The 17,660-nt window shown below is 40.2% G+C and overlaps 1 protein-coding gene across 1 annotated transcript in view; it reads right to left on the bottom strand.

Moving 5' to 3' along the window:
• C7H10orf90 (chromosome 7 C10orf90 homolog) overlaps positions 1–17,660 on the bottom strand; it is a 63,748-nt gene that overhangs the window by 16,543 nt on the left and 29,545 nt on the right. The window contains exons 2-3 of the mRNA XM_050711999.1: positions 15,619–15,707; positions 12,516–13,593 (exon numbers count right to left, since the gene is read on the bottom strand). Coding sequence (XP_050567956.1) covers positions 12,516–13,593; positions 15,619–15,707 — 1,167 coding nt within the window. The remainder of the gene's footprint in view (positions 1–12,515; positions 13,594–15,618; positions 15,708–17,660) is intronic.

Below are 17,660 nucleotides of genomic sequence, written 5' to 3'. Positions count from 1 at the left end.
ACCATAAAGACAAACAAACCAGGCAGTGATTGTCCCATTCTTTATGTGGACATAAGACATTTTACAAAGTACTGGCATTTCACGACAAACACTTTAAAAAGTGGCCACACAATTCCTCTCTCCTCTGACTCATTCTCAACAGCTGCCCCTCTCTAAACAATTCTTCCCTGTGTCTCAGATGAGGACAGAAGGAAGATTGCTTCTATCTTTGTCCTCTCATCCAACAACAAGAAGGGACGAAGTGGCACACTGTGTTAAACCCTTCCTTATTGTCATTAGGTAAAATTAAATCCTGCAGTGAGGTGTGGGGTATTTTCAAGTCACTTTCCCAGTCCTTAATCTACTCCTAATTAGATTGAAAAAACTCTGCCACAAAAGAATGGTTTCCTACACATCTTAATGGTCTGAATAACTCATGCTTTGTGCTGGTCTTCCTGTATTTTTGGGAAAATCAAGAACATGAAGGTACTGCTTCTAGTCTTTTCCTTACCGTGCAGATCAGAAAGTTTTTAATATAATTTCACATTTCTTTCTGTAAACTGAACTGCCAATACAGGGAGAAGTCAGCTCCCAAGGGGAGCCTCTAGTGAGGAATCCCAGAAGGTCAGCATGGACAGAAAAAATAACTTTTTTTCTAATTAAATTCATTGAGATGAGCCACATCCTAAGAAATTTCATATCCATACAGAAAAACTGGTCAAAGCAAGGCTGTGCACACAAAGCTCCCAAATTGTAATCTAGCATCCAAGCTCTCCCTCTTCTCTCTGGTATAACTGATTTTTCTCCTTGCTTTTCACACATTGCAAATATTTGCCTTCTCTTTTGTCAAACCTCATCTCGCTCCTCTCAGAGGAAAACAGTTTTGCTGCAAATGCTCTCTACAAACCAGGCAGACTCAGTTCTGTACAGCCCCTCAGCTGGAGCTCATGCACATGCAGTGCTCTGCTCCCCCAGTCCCTGACCGATCCTGTACCTGCGGTTACATACTGTGTTTCTTCAAGTTTTTCGTGACATACAGAGGGAAAAGACATTGAGACAGATTAATGGTGTCATGGGCATCAAAGAGTGTTTGTGGCAAAGAGGTAGAAACAGGCAGCACAGTAGGAGAAGATGAAGAAAGCAGCAGGTAGCATTAAGTAACTGCAGAGCAGCAGAGAAGGAAGTCTTTTCACAAAGGCAGCCAAGACACTAGAATTAGGGGGGTGGGAGGAAGGAGGGCAGCTCAGCCACAGAAAGAACTTGAATGGAAAACAGATTATCTCTTTAAATCATCTTTTAAATTAAAATAGTTTATTGGCCAGCAGAAAGCAGAGAGGAGACTGAAAAGTGGGAAGCAGAAGAGTTCCTGCTCATCCAAAGCAGCATCGCAGTAGATCATTTGCCTTCATATCTAGAAATGGTCTGCGCAACAAATGCGTGTGTTGTGAAGCCAAACAGCTTCTTCACCGAGACTGTCAGACTGCTCAACAACCACCGCTGTGTTCCCAGTACAGGCTATTTGCTACTGCTAGGCACCGGTATCCAAAACTATCATCAGGGGGGTGAGAACAGGCTGAAAGGTGGCAGAAAAAATATTGGGGACCAGAGCTGGCAGAGGAGTCATCTTCTGGCCACCACTCCTCTGTAACATCTGAAAACATGGGTCAAAAAAACATGGAGGAAAAAAAAAAGGTGGGGGGGGGGGGGGGAGCAAAGGAAAGAAGAGGTGCCTGGAGTACTCATCCTCCATTTACCCCTAACTACCAGACCAGGTACTTGTGAGTATTGGTTGCTGAGTGTAAGTACAGTAACCTTCAGAAACAGAGAAATTAAGCCCCAGGAACTTTCTTATATATAGTACAAGTGGAGGCAGCCTTCCCTTCCACGCTGCGCCCTTTCTCCGCTAAAGGAAGTGCCACCAGCGGCATTCTGCCCACAAGGTCTGGGAATTCCCTGCGAAGACATATTAGGAGAGAAACAAAATGCAGGTATGAATGAAAACAGGAACGTGATCTGAAATTACACAAAGGTGATGGCTGTTTCTTAGCATTTTATCATAACAAAAGGCTGTCTAAGAATTAAAAAATAATAATTAAGAAATTCTGCTATAAGAACACTGCACCATTTCTGCAGGAATATCGTCTACCTTAGATATTGTATTAGTATTATAACTAAATCTTAGTCATTACATCAATTACCAGATACACAATAGGGTTTTGTGGAGGTGGTGTTTTTTTTTCTGTTGGGTTTTGTGTTTTGGTTTTTTTTTTTTTTTGTAATTAATTAAGGTAATAAGAAAAGGTGCACCTTGTTCTTGTCTGACATTGAAGGCAATCAGAATAATAACAGAGCCAATTTGGTAAAATCTTTCCTCTAACTCCCTCTTGAATTAACCTTTCAATTAAAAAAATCCACCCAGGTGCAGTCAATCCCCAGGAAAACACAGCAAAGCAACGCAGACATGGGCTCCAAAGACCAACTCTCTCATCCTCAAAGCAGCTGTCAATTACCTTAACTAACAAATGCAGATGCAAATGATATTCGGGGAAAGAAAAAAAAAAAAAAAGCAAAGGTACTGAAAGGTAAGATCACAGAGTTTCACTCTGTACGTTCAGGATCCGTTTTTAATATGCCGTGTGGGGAATTAGGGCTGTTACTCTCATTAAGACTATCTGGAATCATATATCTAAATCCCCACGCAGCAAACTGGAAATATATATACCCCTCTGAGTATAGCTAGAATTGCAACTGGATGACTAGTAATATATGTTTTTTCTATTATCCAAGCTGAAGAAAGACTTTAAAACTAACGAACAAAGACATGCAAGTGCAATGCCGTGGGAGATACAACAGAACAAAACTCGAAGAAAGGGAAAGCAGAATGACGCTGTCAGTAAAATTCAGTGAATAGGTATCCGAGTTGTAAAAGCTCAGCTGCCTATAGGAGAAAAAGTTAAGGAACAAAATCATAATTGAATCTGGAGATAAGTCATTTTTGCCTCTGTGCAAGAACCAAAAAGACAACAGTTCAGTTCTTAAAGAATGACTTGGAGAAAATCATATGACATTGGAGGAGTTAAAAATATTCTGTAAAATTAAGACTAGGTTTTCAAAAGATTTTTTTTTTTCCAAAGAATCCTTGATCTCTGAGTAAAATGAGCATATTGTTTTACTGTAAAGTATCTTTTTACATTTTCCTCCCCTCCCTTCAGGGGGTTTTGCTAACAGGAAGTGACCTTGTATTAGAGCAGGTTAAGCTTGCCTTTCCTTAAAACATTGTCAATTCAGGCAAATATACACTTTTCCATCGTTACTACATTTTTTTCCTTTTTTTTCCTCTTTACATCAGGATAAAGCAGCTTTTCATACTTTCATGTAACTCTCTTCCTTGTCTTTCACTGTGGATTTCTGACAATTCATGACAAAATGCTTCTTTGAAAGGCCAAAGCTCATCTTAGCAGATGCACAGCACCACAAATCCTCCACGACCACCAAGTAAGCCTGACAAGACATGGCTGGGGAAGAAGACACACAGTGATTCGCTGTGTGTCTTTAATGAGATCAAGCATCACCACTATAGGCAGGCTCAACATTATACGCTATACACCAACTACTTTTTTTTTTTTTTTCCCCTTCTCTCTTTTCTATTAGTAAAAGCCCCATGCCCTGGGCTGCTGAGCTCTCCCAGACCTCCGTAATGGGAGCTGACAATGCCAATACCCCAAGCAGACAAGGTCAGCAATTAATATACCTTAAATGTAAGAAACTTCTCCCATTTTGGAGATTTAGACCCAGGCCTGCGTAGGCGTAGGTTGTACGAGCAGTGATCCAAAATCCAAACCAAGACTGCAGCCTACTGATGACAAAGACTGATGACTCAATTCCTATCATGCATCAAGCATTACCATTGCTAAGCCATACGGTCTTATAAGTAAACAGACTGCATCATCTCAACAGGCTGGTAACACAGAAAAATGGAAACACTGAGAGAAGTGACAATATTATTAGTTATTTCAGTGTTTGTCAAGGCATGGAAGATAGGAAGGATAATTTATCGTTCAGATCACAGCTGAGGAAAGGACATTGCTTTTAATCAGTCAACAAGCTACAGTCAGCAAGGAACGCTACAAAATTCAGACATTTTTACTAAAATTTCTGCTGATCAGCAGTGAGACCTATGCCCCAAACTACCTTTTGATGTTTGTCAAATGGCTTGTTTGCAAGAGGCAGTGTCAGGACTGTTCAGCATTAACATCCACGGAAACTATCCGTGTTGCAAAAAATCCTGACAAAAATGTAGCTCTGCCTGTGCTCCCTAATCAAAATGTAATACTTAACAAGGTTTACTTTTCAATAGAGAGCTGAGGCTGGATCCTGAAAAAACAGGCCTTGGCCACATCCTCAGCTCCAGTTCTGGAGCTGTCATGACCGAAAGGCAAAGCAACTTTGCAAGCTTAACCAAAGAGAATCAGCCACGCTGTTACTCCTGGTGAAGATGTCATTGTACCTGTGTTAATGCTCCTTCAAACAACCCTGCCCAGCAAGGATGAAGCTTCATTATCTCTGCTATATCAATAGCACCTCAAGCTAAAAGGCTAGATTAAAAAATTGTCACTATTTTTGTTGTTTTTCTAGTTATTTTCATTGGATTTTAAAATGATGTTGATAACTGTGGACACGTTTCTATGAAGGAAGATGCTGCCTTTTTTTTTTTTTTGTAAAAGCTAATATTTGACTGTAGAAAGTTGTAATCATTTAAAAAGGAAAGCTTATCAAGTGTACCTAAGGGCTATTAAGCTTCAAACCTATAATCAGTCCAAAGTAGGAAGAGCTTCTTGATGTCAAGAAGCAGCTTGTTTACAGAAGGCTTTTGGCAAAATTAGAGTGTAGTCCAACCCTTGGCTTCGGAGCAAACAATCCCATAATGCGTTTAATCAACGGCACCTAGCAATAAGTCTCTTTGTGGCGACTTCCAATTTATTTTCTCAAAACACTTTACAAATAATTCATGAATCTTCTCTCTCGGTGTTAAATAAGCGGACGCCACTTTAAATATGGAGCTAATACCTAGCGATGTGGTGTTTAGGACAGGATGTGATGCACCGATTCCTACGGCGCACGGAGAAGCTTGGTGGAATAAGAGCGTAATTTGTAATGACTACAGCAGCCAAAAGGAAACGCTCCTGCCTGGCACCTGCAGGAGATCGTCTTACACTCTGACTCATGAGAGTGTGCGATTGCTGCAGAATATTTCAGTGGTCAGGAAGTAATCCACCTACGTTATTTGATTCGACTGCCTGCACCAGTGCATTACCAATACCCAGCTAGTCAAGAACAGCGTTTGTATGTTTTGTTAACATTTTTCCCCTTTGCTTCCTATGTGCTGGGACAGCATAAAAGGAAAAATATTCCCTTTTCATTAAACCTTTCATAGAATCATAGAATATCCTGAGTTGGAAGGGACCCACAACAATCACTGAGTCCAGCTCCTGAAACCTTGTATAATTTGGAGGTTGGTCAAGCACCTGATAATTATTTTCTCACTGACGCAAATCGATCTTAGATTTTAGAGTCATACCTTGAATCATCATTTTTCTTGTCATGCCTTTTGGCTGTGCTACACCAAAACTGTGTCTTTAACAAACCAAGGACTCCCAGGCAACTGGTCCTTAGACAGAGAGGATCTCTGTTCATATTATTAACTACCAGATGAATGGCTATTGAAAAAACTTCAAAGTTTGCTGCTGTACTTATGAGACGTTCTCCGTAACACCTGCATAACAAAATCTTGGAGTTGGATGTCCATGCTTGCATTTTAAGGATGTCATCTTAGAAGCTATCGCGTGCTATTGTAGCGATTCAAGAAGTAATCTGATGCAGTGTGCCTTTTAAAAAAATATCAGGCTGATTTAAAACATTTAAATGGTGATTTGCAGAGTGAGAAATGCATCAACCACTTGGTATTCTCATCATGTCAAAGACACCTAGTGGTTCAGCTCTTTCTGATAATTTACCACAGCCAGACTGAGCCAAGTATTCATTTTGCAGACTGCAGAAGAGTTGCTCCTACATTAAACCAAGTGTGAAGAAGGGGAAAATTAGGCGCTTTACTCTAGTGGCGTAATGCACTCACCAAACACACATAGCCCTTCTTTTTCTTTTAATCATTATTTTATTTATTTTAGTATCCAGTCCTCCACTGCTTTCCCTGAGTGCTGACAAGTGACTTGCCCCCTCCAGATCCTTTCACTTCAAATTGTCTCACATTTTTACCAACTCTGGCAGCCCAACATAGAAATGGTTTCTTCTTGTCTACTCTGAACAGGATGGAGAACAATAGAAAAATCCTTAACTTTCACATACCAAAACCAGGAGGGCTTAACTTTAATTTGCGTCTTCTGCAGACAATATGATTGTCTTGGAGAAAATAATACTAACTCAGCAGGTTCGTTTCTGGAAATGCCGTCCATAATATCATTACGGACATATAATAACAAACCCCAAAGGTCCATGGCTACTTGTTGCCTGAAACTGCAGAGAAGTTGTTAAAGAAATTGCAACATAGATAACTATGAGTGTTCTAATCACAGCCAGGGTCACTGGGGCATCTAATGAACCACCACTGAAGCACCAGTCCTGTCACTGGAAGCCAGCCTTGAGCATCATGTTGCCCCCAGCACCTGTGACCTCCAATGGTAGCTGTCCAGGGTCAGTGTCCATACAATGGGGCATAAGGCCACATCACTCTTCTGAGTCCCTGAGTTTTTCTACATGAGCGGACTAAGAAGGAATGCCACACCACACTGCTCCCTTGTTTTTCCTCTTAGACCCAGTGAGCCTCCTCACCCCTCCCTTTGTCACACCAGAGGAGGGGGCAACTGGCAGCCAGTGTTTGAAGCAAGGACCAAAGCTCAAGAGTTCACTCTGTAGAAGTGAAAAGGCCCTCCTGAAAATAGGGGACATCTCCTCCTAAATAGGAATTAAAAAGCTCCAAGATAAGGAGGGGCCACTGCTATTGCCCATCACACAGGTTGGGGTCTGTGTGGAAGGGCAGCAGCGTCTTCTAGAGTTACTCACAACTGAGGGCTGCAATTCCTCACTGAGTTTTCAACATCTATAATGACAAGTCCTCAACTTCTCAGCGTCTGATACAGCACATGAAGGTCACATTGCAGTGTGACAAAGATCCAACGACACAAAACGTCTAGACTAAAGAAAATTGACAACCTCCTCAATTTTAAATTTATACCAGATGAAGTGAAACTTCAAAGGAGACCCTTCTAATAGGTTTTTTGGCATGTGGTCCTTTGTTCTTAACAAGTCAGCACCAGCTGCTATGTCCATAATGCCAAGTCAGTAATGTCCCTGGCCAGATTCTCGGCTGATGTAAATCAGCGTAGCTCCTCTGAAAGCAGATATTTCTATTGGTTAACATCAGCCAAAGATCTGACTCCTCATGTTTAGCAGGTGCATGCTAAAGTAAAATCTTCTGTGACATATTTCACATTTCTCCTGTCTTTGCCATCACTACTGCTGTACACATTCTTGGGCTGGAGAGTTAATTAGCATCAGCTGTAGGTACTCAAGTTTCTATACAATAAGTTCCATACTGTAAGGAACAACTTTCTTCTAATTATATATTGTTTATATATAATATATGTATACATATATACATATATTCTAGACTATTATGTGGTGACTTCCCATAAACAGAAGGTCAGGTGAGAACATCAGGTAGGCCACATTCATTCATTGCAACATTTCAACTGCTATTTAATAGTTGAAAGTAAACACTACTAACACTCTTCAGTTTTAAGATTGTCTAGATTTCAATACATTTTTAAAAGTAAAACATTGTTTTGCAGATAGAAGCATATTGAAATCCCACAGCACCCACTGTTTTGATTTTACTCCCATATAAGTATCAATACATATATATGCAGATATGAACACTATATTTAAAAAAAAAACAAAAACAAAAACAAACAAACAAAAAAAAACCTCTTGAAACAAATTAAGATTTAGTTATTTCCTCCTTAGCAAACATTCTGCTAGATTCAGCACTTGTTATGAAACTCCTGTTTAAGAGGAAACAGAAGTCTATAACCACCTGGGTCCTTCAACACCCCAAAATACCAGATTCCACCTCAGTTTTCCCTATAAACTGTCTTGTATTGCTTTAATTAATTAAATTACGCTTTCAAGTTACCTGATGTTCTCTTTGGGAAAAGATATAAGCAACTACACCACTAGCTCGCTCTTCTGTCTTGTTCAATGATTTAAATGTATTTTCCCCCTCCTGAGCGCTGCCAGCCACCACTATTTATTCTCCATTCCTGAATTCTGCAGGAGACGGGGTGCTGGCAGCACAGCCCCCCCGAGACTCCTCCGTGCCCAGCACACGCTGCCGCCCCCACCCGCAGTCACAACCGTCCCCATTGCATCACATTCACCTCCAAATGCTGACTCACGAGCACATCATAATCCTCATTCCCCACTTCAGCTACCTTACGAGCATGGTGAGCGCTGCATCCTCCATGCTCTCCACAGCTGAGCATAGGCTGTGACAGCCCATGCAGCACCCACCACCTCAACTGGTTTTAAATTTCTCACCATCACAGCTATTTTTCCTTAATAACACTACCTGGCAGTTCTGGGCACGTCAACAAAAGAAAAACACAGGTGTAGACATTATAAGAGTCGAAGTGCTAGCAGAAATCATCTATAATAAAACTTTGTTTATAACAAAGCTGAGGTTTGTGAAGGTGCTCAGGCATCAAGACATTTATGATGATCTAAGCTTAAGCAGACAAATTCAGATGTTGGCTATGTAAGATTTATAAAAGTGATGATTTTGTCTAATCAAGAGGTTAAAATGAAAGTAAATGTGCCCCTTTTCCTTCTCCTTGCTCCTCTTTAATAATTCAGTATAGCATCAAGTAGGTAATATATCATAAAAGATGGATAGAAAACTAGATATTCATGTGGAATATATTCTTCATGAAGGGTAGGTGAGAAATTAAGATTAAAAATGCTCCTGTCTTCAACAGAAACAAGACTAATCTTTTCATTTTTAACTTACCTTGTATTTATGAGACATTAGCTACAGACAGTAAAGGAAATTGTTGCATTGACTTAAAAGCAGCATTAGCAAGTTCTGACAGCTTGTTAGAAGTAGTGATTGAAGGCCAGGTGATCCGCATCGACTGCCTGTGACGAGGTCCTCAAGGAGCCTGGCCCATGCTTATGTTTGGCTGCATCTCTCTGAGGTGGCTCCTGTGGTTCGCAGTGGGGACATTTCTCATTAGTGGTCACACATGCTCCTTAAGTTGCCCACAAGATTTAGATGCTGACCACTCATTTAAAGTGAATGCAATTACCTCCTACATAATATGCCCTCCCACAGCTGAAGACTGACTTCATGTGCAACCTGGATTTTCCATCACTTAGAGTCCAATTTCTTGCTGGCTAATGGAAGTGAAGCACCAAAAGCAGCAGAGCCAGTGGAAGGCACAGTCCATAGTGATGAAGTCACAAGGTTATAATCCATCCTTGGGATGATATAACGCAAGGCATGGCTTTGAATGCTAACTAAGACTGAGAGTTTTGGATTTCTAGGTATAATTACCAACCATGAGCAGAGCCCAGGATTTACATTTCATAATATGCCTAAAATATCCTTCTGATGTGTGGTAAGATGTGGAAATATATACCTCTGGAGATTATCTGGCCCAACCTCCTGCTGAAAGAAGGGCCTTTGGTTAGGTTATCCAGGTCCATGTAAAGCCAAGTCTTGAACATTTGGATTTCAACATGAAATAGTATGAGTAATACTATAAGAAGAGTTGTCATTACTTTAGCGAAGTCACATGAAAAATTAGGAAAAGGCACTCCAAAGAAACCATGACACAACCAGCCCCATAGGAAACAGCAAAGCTGGCCCCTGTGAAACAGAAGTATGGGGGTGCTCATTTCTCTTCAGGTATTAATAAGTCAGCCTATACATCCTGGAAACTGCATTTACAGATTTCATACAGAAAAGTCTATTTTTCTATTTTTTGGCCATGGTGATATTATTACCACTTGAATTTCTGCTGGCAGGAAGCTATTGCCTACAGCTGCAAACTAATATAAACTCAAACTTTCTGGGTCATCAGAAATGTGACGGACAAAGAGCTCTCTGCAGTTACTTCATCCATAAGATAATTACATTAAAGTATTAACATGGTCTCAAAAGTTGTTTGTTGCCTCTTCTTTGCTAGTTCTTCCTTCTTCTTAAACATTTAATTTCACAGACACTTAATTGCATAAACATATAACAGACCTTAACATGAATGGATTTGAACTAGTAAATGTTGGAGGAAAAAGTACCTAAAAAGTACCTGGGAGTCTGTAGTGGTATAAGAGACTTTGCTGATGGGGCAGTTGTCACTTTGCTGTGCTGGTAAAGCAGCATCATGCTATACAGGTCTTGCAATTTTGAGCTGTATACACAGAAATGCCAAAGCACAAAGCAGGAAAGTAAGTTTCCCATTACAGCTTTTATGCCTTTAGATAACTAAAACTAGTCTAGAAAAAATAAAAATAAAAATAAAAATAAAAATAAAAATAAAAATAAAAATCTGTAGGACCATACCAGATTTACAGCAGAAAGGAATATTGGACCTAACAGATCCCTCTCTCACTTCATTGGTTTTTCAAACTAAGGAGAACTCAGTTTTTCATTTTCTCCCAGGTTAAAATTGTACCAAATGCCTTTCATTTTAATGTGCAGTCTGGATGTCTCATGAATTTAACTGGGTTTCTCGTGATCTGTCACATTTAATGGCTGACAGCTATGCAAGAGCTCATTACTTTGGGAATCCTGGTGAGAAGGCTGTTCTTTTGAAGCATTATACTGGCTGTTTATACAAATTTCACACAGGAAAGTTGTAGTAAGCTGATAAACACCTTCTTATATACTACAAAAGGTCTGATCAAGAGAAGCATATATCTTTACATTCTACATTATTGGTTACACAAATGGTGGAAGCAGTTAAGAAGGTAACACTTCCCATATTTATTTACACCTGTATTCTTGTGTACACAAATGGTGGAAGTCATTTTTCAAAAACCAGAATTTCTCACCCAGTTACCTCACTTATTTACTTATTTCCTTTTTTCAGTAAAACTGGTGAACCACGAGCAATCTTCTATTTCACTTTCTAGTTGCTTCTAGTAAAAGTGATCCTTTTACAGTGACCACTGTATAACCAAGCCCATGACAAATCTCAATATTATTCTAATCCTTGTTTCTGTGATGCATCACAGAGAGACCTTGGGTGCTGCTGAACAAAGCCTTGAATACGTAGTACTGCCTATGAAAATTTCAGAAGGGTATAGTTACTTTAAATTAGGCTACTATGCAATGAAGTTTCTCGGTGCAAGACTGAACTTGCTGATAATTTTCTTTAGGGTTAAAACAGGAGGCCTCTGAATAAAGCAGCATCTTCTCACTATTTGTTTCTTGATACTTGCAAGAGCAGCAAGTGCAGAAGTAACAGCAAGGTGAAAAGGAATTGCAGGGCCCAGGTTTTACACCTTGCTCCAGCCCATCAGACAGCATGCAACTCCTCATCTTTCTCTTTTTTTCCATTTATAAACTGGTAGGATGTGGGTACAAATGAAATTTAGGAGATAGCTTATGCTCACATACTGGCCCTTAGATGAAAAAGGATGTGTAAGTACAAGGTAATTGCAATTAATTGTAGCCCAAGGTCGCAGGATACACAGGGGGTAAGTTTCAATCTTAGCGCCTTTGGTAAAAAGCAGACTCATTGACATTCTTCCCATCCACGCACCCTTTCTGGTAAGTCAATAAACTCAGCTGTGGTTATTCAAGTGCACTGTAAAATAGCTGCTGCAGTCCAGTGCAGCAGAAGCTATACCACTCTGGGCACAAAGCAATCCCCACAGTATCTTTCCCCTTCCTGAGAGCAACATTGCGAAAAAAATTTTATGTTTGCAAAATGTTTGGAGATATATGGAACAAATGTGCTAAAGATTTGCAAAACATTTACCTGGAGCCATCACTTACAAACACCTAGGCTTATTACTATGGCCTTCTAAATAACAAAATCCAAAAGCAATATCATTTTTAGTTGTAAGGAGCACAAAACCAAGTTCAGTACGGCAACCTCATTCTTAATCTCACATCTTGAAATTCAGCCCTTCCAGAAAGACAACTATTTTCGGGGCTGAGCGCTTGCATGTTGCTGAGAGAAAAATAAATAAATTACTCTTATAAATGGTTAAAATAGAGGTTTCATGCTGAAAACACAGGCAGAGTTTTCTGTATCTGGTGAACAGCATGCATCACTAGCATGGCAAATATATTCATAGTAGTCCTGGAACTGAAAATGTCTGGGTTGTGCTCTGACTCAGCATGCCTTTGCAGAAGCAGATTACTGTTACCTGCTCACGTAAAATCATTGTGGTGGGTCTGTTCCAGCCTGAACCTCTGCTCCACTGGACTGAGGTTTATGGAAATTACTTACCTGCCTCATCACTTGAATTAGGAAGATGGAAAGAAAATGTAGTGTGATAGCTGCCAGACTGCTTATCGTCATGTTGCTTTGTTGTTATGGTATTAGGTCCTTCGGGTATATCAAATGCTCGAAGTCCAGAGGCACAGACACTTTTCAAAGGGTATTTAGTACCCAAATAGCCTTCATTTGTTGTCTGTTTATTAATTACATTATTTTCTGTTATACCTGCACTCAAGTTTGTTCTGAGTGGAGTCTTGTTTTCTCTCAGGAGCTTTGTGTGAAGTATCTCCTTTATTGGCTCTCCATTAGCTATGCCATCTACTCCATCTGCTGTTAATCTAGACGAACTACAGTTTATATTGAAGGACAATGTTGATCTATGCATTTTTTGGCATTTAATTCGAGGCCGGACAAGGCACATGTTGAGTGACTTGTCTACATAATAGATAGTATTTGGACACTGCTGAGAAACCTGAAGGTGGACAGATGAGATGAACGAAGGCAGTACTTTCTCTCTCCCGTCGCTGCGTTGAAGACCCACACCCTTCTCCTTGTTTCTGTGGTTGGAAAACCTCTCACGCAGCTCTTCACCTGATTTTGAGCAACATTCAGAAGCCTTTGATGGAGTGACATTTTGGTTTGCTTGGCCAGGTGGAGGCCAGTGGTGGGGGTCAACAGGGACCTTGCTCAACGTGGGGGACACAGCACAGGGCTCTGGCACGGCCCTGGATCTCCATGCTGGGTCACTGGAGCCCGCAGCAACACGTCTGGCTGTAATAGTTATGGAGGCAAACCCTTTCCACTGGTTCTGACATTGTTTTTCATTTGTGGTGGGAGAGTCCAGCAAAGAGGTGGTGTCATCTAAGGATGCCCGAATTTCTAATCTGGTGGGAAGTACCATAAAGGCACTGTTAATGTTGACTGAACCATGGTTAGCCAAAGATTGCTTCAGGTGATAAGCACTGGGCTGTGGGATCACAGACTGCATCAGCAAAGAAGACCAATTTTCTTTTGATTTATTCTCATCGATCATCTGTGAAATGATTATTGATGAAATCAGTTTTGTACTTGTTGATGACGGAGATTCCTGCAAATGAAAAGATCCAAATTATCAAAATATGCCATCATAATATATCTAAACTATTTCTCATCTACCATATATTACCATTGTTCAAAATATCTTGTTAACTTTCTATTCGTATTAGGTTTTCTCTCCCCTCATTTTAAAATACACACTCTTGAAATCAGCTCTGCATTGTCTGGGAGGTTTCACTGAAAAACTCATCCAATGTAAAAAAAAAATATATATATATATATATTTGTGAATTAAAAAGGCCCATGCATGTCATCATGTGCTGGAGAGAACACATGGGCATTGGGGTCATGGCTGCTCTGCAACCTCACCAGTTAAGAGCATGGAAAAGCTTCTCCTTGATCCCTTCACAAGAGTGATATAATTTCCTACAAGGGCTACAAGTGCTATTTCAATTCATCAGTTCCTTCTTGCCTGTCATTATTTATTGGCACCTATTAACCGTAAAACCACATATGTTCAGGTTTGACTGACAGTGGCCCAAGTCCATGTGTCTGACCATGACAGTAAACATCTTGATAGACCATACATTACTTCACTTGATGTGACAAAAGGGATGCATGTATGTTAAAGATATCCAACAGAGAGTAAACCTGAGCTTAAAATCTCCTGACATTATCATCCACAAAGTTGGTCATATAGGTCACATGCAATAAAGCATCTCTTCGGTGCTGTAAATTGGCTAATTAGATTGCTCCTGACCCACGTTCCTAGCTCTCCTGATCCTGACAGAAAATAAATAAATAAAAATAAATAAATAAATAAATAAATAAAATAAAATAAATAAAATAAAATAAAATAAAATAAAACCACCACTGAATTGTCATTCAAAATCTGAGGATTTGCTCCATAATGAAAGCTCACTCAAGTTCGTTTGGGGTTTAGGTGCCATTTGCTAGCCTGGACTGCTCCTGCTTATTGTGCATTCATCTCAGATCATATCTGAGCACCTACATCATCTGCTAATCAATGCCAGTGCTTAATAAGTATTTCACCCTGCACTGAAGCCCAAGAGGAAAACCATTTCTGAGCTCCTGTCCCCCATGCATGGAAATAACACAGAATAATGTCTCCTTTGTAGCTCTTGGGAAGGCTGATTTGGGAACCCAAATATGTAGAGTTAGATTAAGAGTTTATTAACGAGGTGAAGCGTCAGGTAAATTTTATCAACTCTTTAAACCAGCTGCCTGTGGTTTTGACAATTCAATAATTTCACAGCCCTAGGGAAAGCATTTTCTTTCTTCTTTGTTTCTTTCATGGCTTGTAACAACATTTGCCTTATATTTTCAGCACTGCATTCACTTCTACCTACAGGTTTAAGATCTTTGCATAGCTTCCAAAGTTCTTGACTTCCCTGAGATTTTTACAGGTCACGGAAGAAGACTGTTCCTTGAAATACTTTATTCTGTGGATGCAACTCTTGCTGCAGTAGTTGAGTTGACATTTTTTTTCTTTTGTTAAGGGCTGTACAGTTGGAAACTTCTTGCAAAAGTCCAAAGGCATGTCAAAAATGTTCTCTATTAGCTTCAAATTCAAATATTAGATAACTCACTTCTGCTTGAGTATACATACTATTCCCTCCTCCCAACCTTTGGCAAAGAAACGAATCTTTAAGGTTTGACCAGCTGTCCTATGCTCACTGGGAGTTTTCAAGCCTCACTGCATCTTGTGAAAAAAATATGCACTAACACCGAGTAATTGTGGTGAACTGAAAACCCCAGGCTTTATCTAGAGAACATCTGAGACAGAGTGTACTGATACTTGGGATACCACTTAATTTAGTCTCCTGAGAGGTTTTTAACAACCTTTTTCCCCCCACAAAACAAGCACCTCTTTTCCTCTCTAAGAGCACACACAACTGCAGCCTCCTAGACATCATTTTATTTGGCTTTTTGGCTGCCTAAGCTGAGCCCAGTTAAACAAAACCAAGTCCAAACACACTGCTCAGCCATCAGTGACTGTTTTTAAACCCAAATGCATTCTGCTGACTGTTATCTACCCATTACTTATTTATCATACCTCCACGGAGCTTGATTTTCTCTCCGCAGCACTCTCCTGCTGGAGGCCCGTGCATGTCCTGTTACTGCCCCACTGTTTTTGTGCTGCTCCTGGGAAACAAATGCAGGGAGAGAAACGTTATCATCAGCGTCCTGGAGGAGATGAGTGATAAAGTGTGGTTTCAAACCAAGCACAGGCAGGAGGGAAAAAGCTCTGGTAAGTGATCCGATTGCCCTGGGAGCTGGTTACAGGAGGGATTGCATTTCTCCTCCTTCCCGGGAGAGGAGCTTGAAACACTGCTGGGATCCTGTTGTGAAGAGGTGTTTGGGGACAGTCTCGCAATCTGTTCAGGGCTGATCACAGCTTGAATCTCTCTGCTGCTGGTTTACCTGGCTTTAGGCATGTGTCCGGAGTAATTAGGGGAGATGCAAAACAAGGGCTTCAACAAATTTCACTTTTGCCTGGTTTGCAGAACCCAAGAGCACAAATGAGCACATTAATGAACTGGATGCTATGAGATCCATTTCATTTGGACTAGGTCACATTTAAACAACTATAGTAATTTTCAATCATATTCACAAGCTACATGATAACGTCTCCAGTTGAGTGATACCTCTTACATCATTACATCAACCTCTAACTTTGTGATCAGCTTTTGTTTCTTGTGAGGGCTAGCTCTGCTACAGCCTTTTACAAAGAACTAATTGTCATATAACAGAGAGTCTAGGACACTGTAACGATGTATTACGTTTGCTGTCAGTACTTATGCCAGAAATTGTTACTTTCTATTTGGTAAATTCTCTATTTGGATGGAAATCTCTTGACGTTACTGGCTATTTCTTTATATCAATAAGTCACGCTACTGGTAAGATTTTATTTGTCTTCTTCTTTAATGTAGTCTGTCTGCCACAAATGTTGATTTTTTTTAGCAAGTAGAATTTTTCAGTTTATATGTAACAATACATTAACAAATAAATATAAATCAGTACCCCTTTTAAAAAGTGCCCATTAAACCATACCCACCACAGCAGGTTTTATGCGTAACTTTCCGTACAGCCAAGGAGTAGAAGAGAAAGAGGGGGAAGGTGTCAGGTCTATCCCCCACCAACTGATTTCCTTGAGTCCCACCATGAGACAGCAATCACAAAACACTAACAGGTTGATGAACTTCCTGCTTTAATAAAGTATACTTTAATACTTTGCTGGCACAGCTCCGAGGCACCAGTGCCACTATGTACATACATAGCTGGTATAAAAAAAAAACAAATAGATGTTTGCTCTTGTCATTGAGCAAAAGAAGGTCCTAAGCAATGGAGAAAACTGGACTCATTAGCCACAGTATGGGGAAAAAAAGAATCCAGAACATAGCTGGAATGGAAGGGCTGCTGTACATTTTTTTGGCAAAGAAATAACACACAGATGAAATCAGTGAAAATGCAGTGAACCTGACCTAGCACTGGATCATGGTACCTGCTGGTACAAATCATGGGTGAGATGCCCTTGGAGCCTGCTCCCCATTGTTGTGATGCATGGCAAAAAGGAGGTGCTGCTCCTTCAGGGAAGGACCAGAAAGATGGGTCCTGAAGGGACAAAGTCCACCCATGTCCACAAGGAGCAGAGAGTGGTAACTGCTGAGTGGGCTCCATGGAAAGGCATTGTCAGCATATCAGGATCCTGCTGAATTACACGTGAATACTTTTGCGATGAAAACCTGCCACATATGGTGTCTTTCCTACTTATTTTAAACAACTAAATAGGAAATAACTTGCAGAGAAGGATAAAGAAGAAATCGTTGGATTGAGTTAAGGCAAGACCTCAAGAAATCCAGAGGTTTCACAAACAAAGCGGATGTAATTAAGGCAACATCTTTGCTATCAACATTTTCCTCAAATAGTTTACAGTAAGAAAACCACAGTTGTCTCAGGTCAAACTGAGAAGCTACAACAGGAGAACATCAACTTGTGAATGTCAAGAAGCATGCAAAGAAATCCAAAATTCTGGCTTGAGATAAATCAGACCTAGAAAGACGTTTTCCCAGATGGTCTTTCATGAGTTTCATTCAA

This window comes from Cygnus atratus, chromosome 7, assembly GCF_013377495.2.
Source record: "Cygnus atratus isolate AKBS03 ecotype Queensland, Australia chromosome 7, CAtr_DNAZoo_HiC_assembly, whole genome shotgun sequence".
NCBI lineage: Eukaryota > Metazoa > Chordata > Aves > Anseriformes > Anatidae > Cygnus > Cygnus atratus.
The sequence above is the reverse complement of the archived record's forward strand: the minus strand, read 5'-3'. Positions and strand labels throughout refer to the sequence as shown.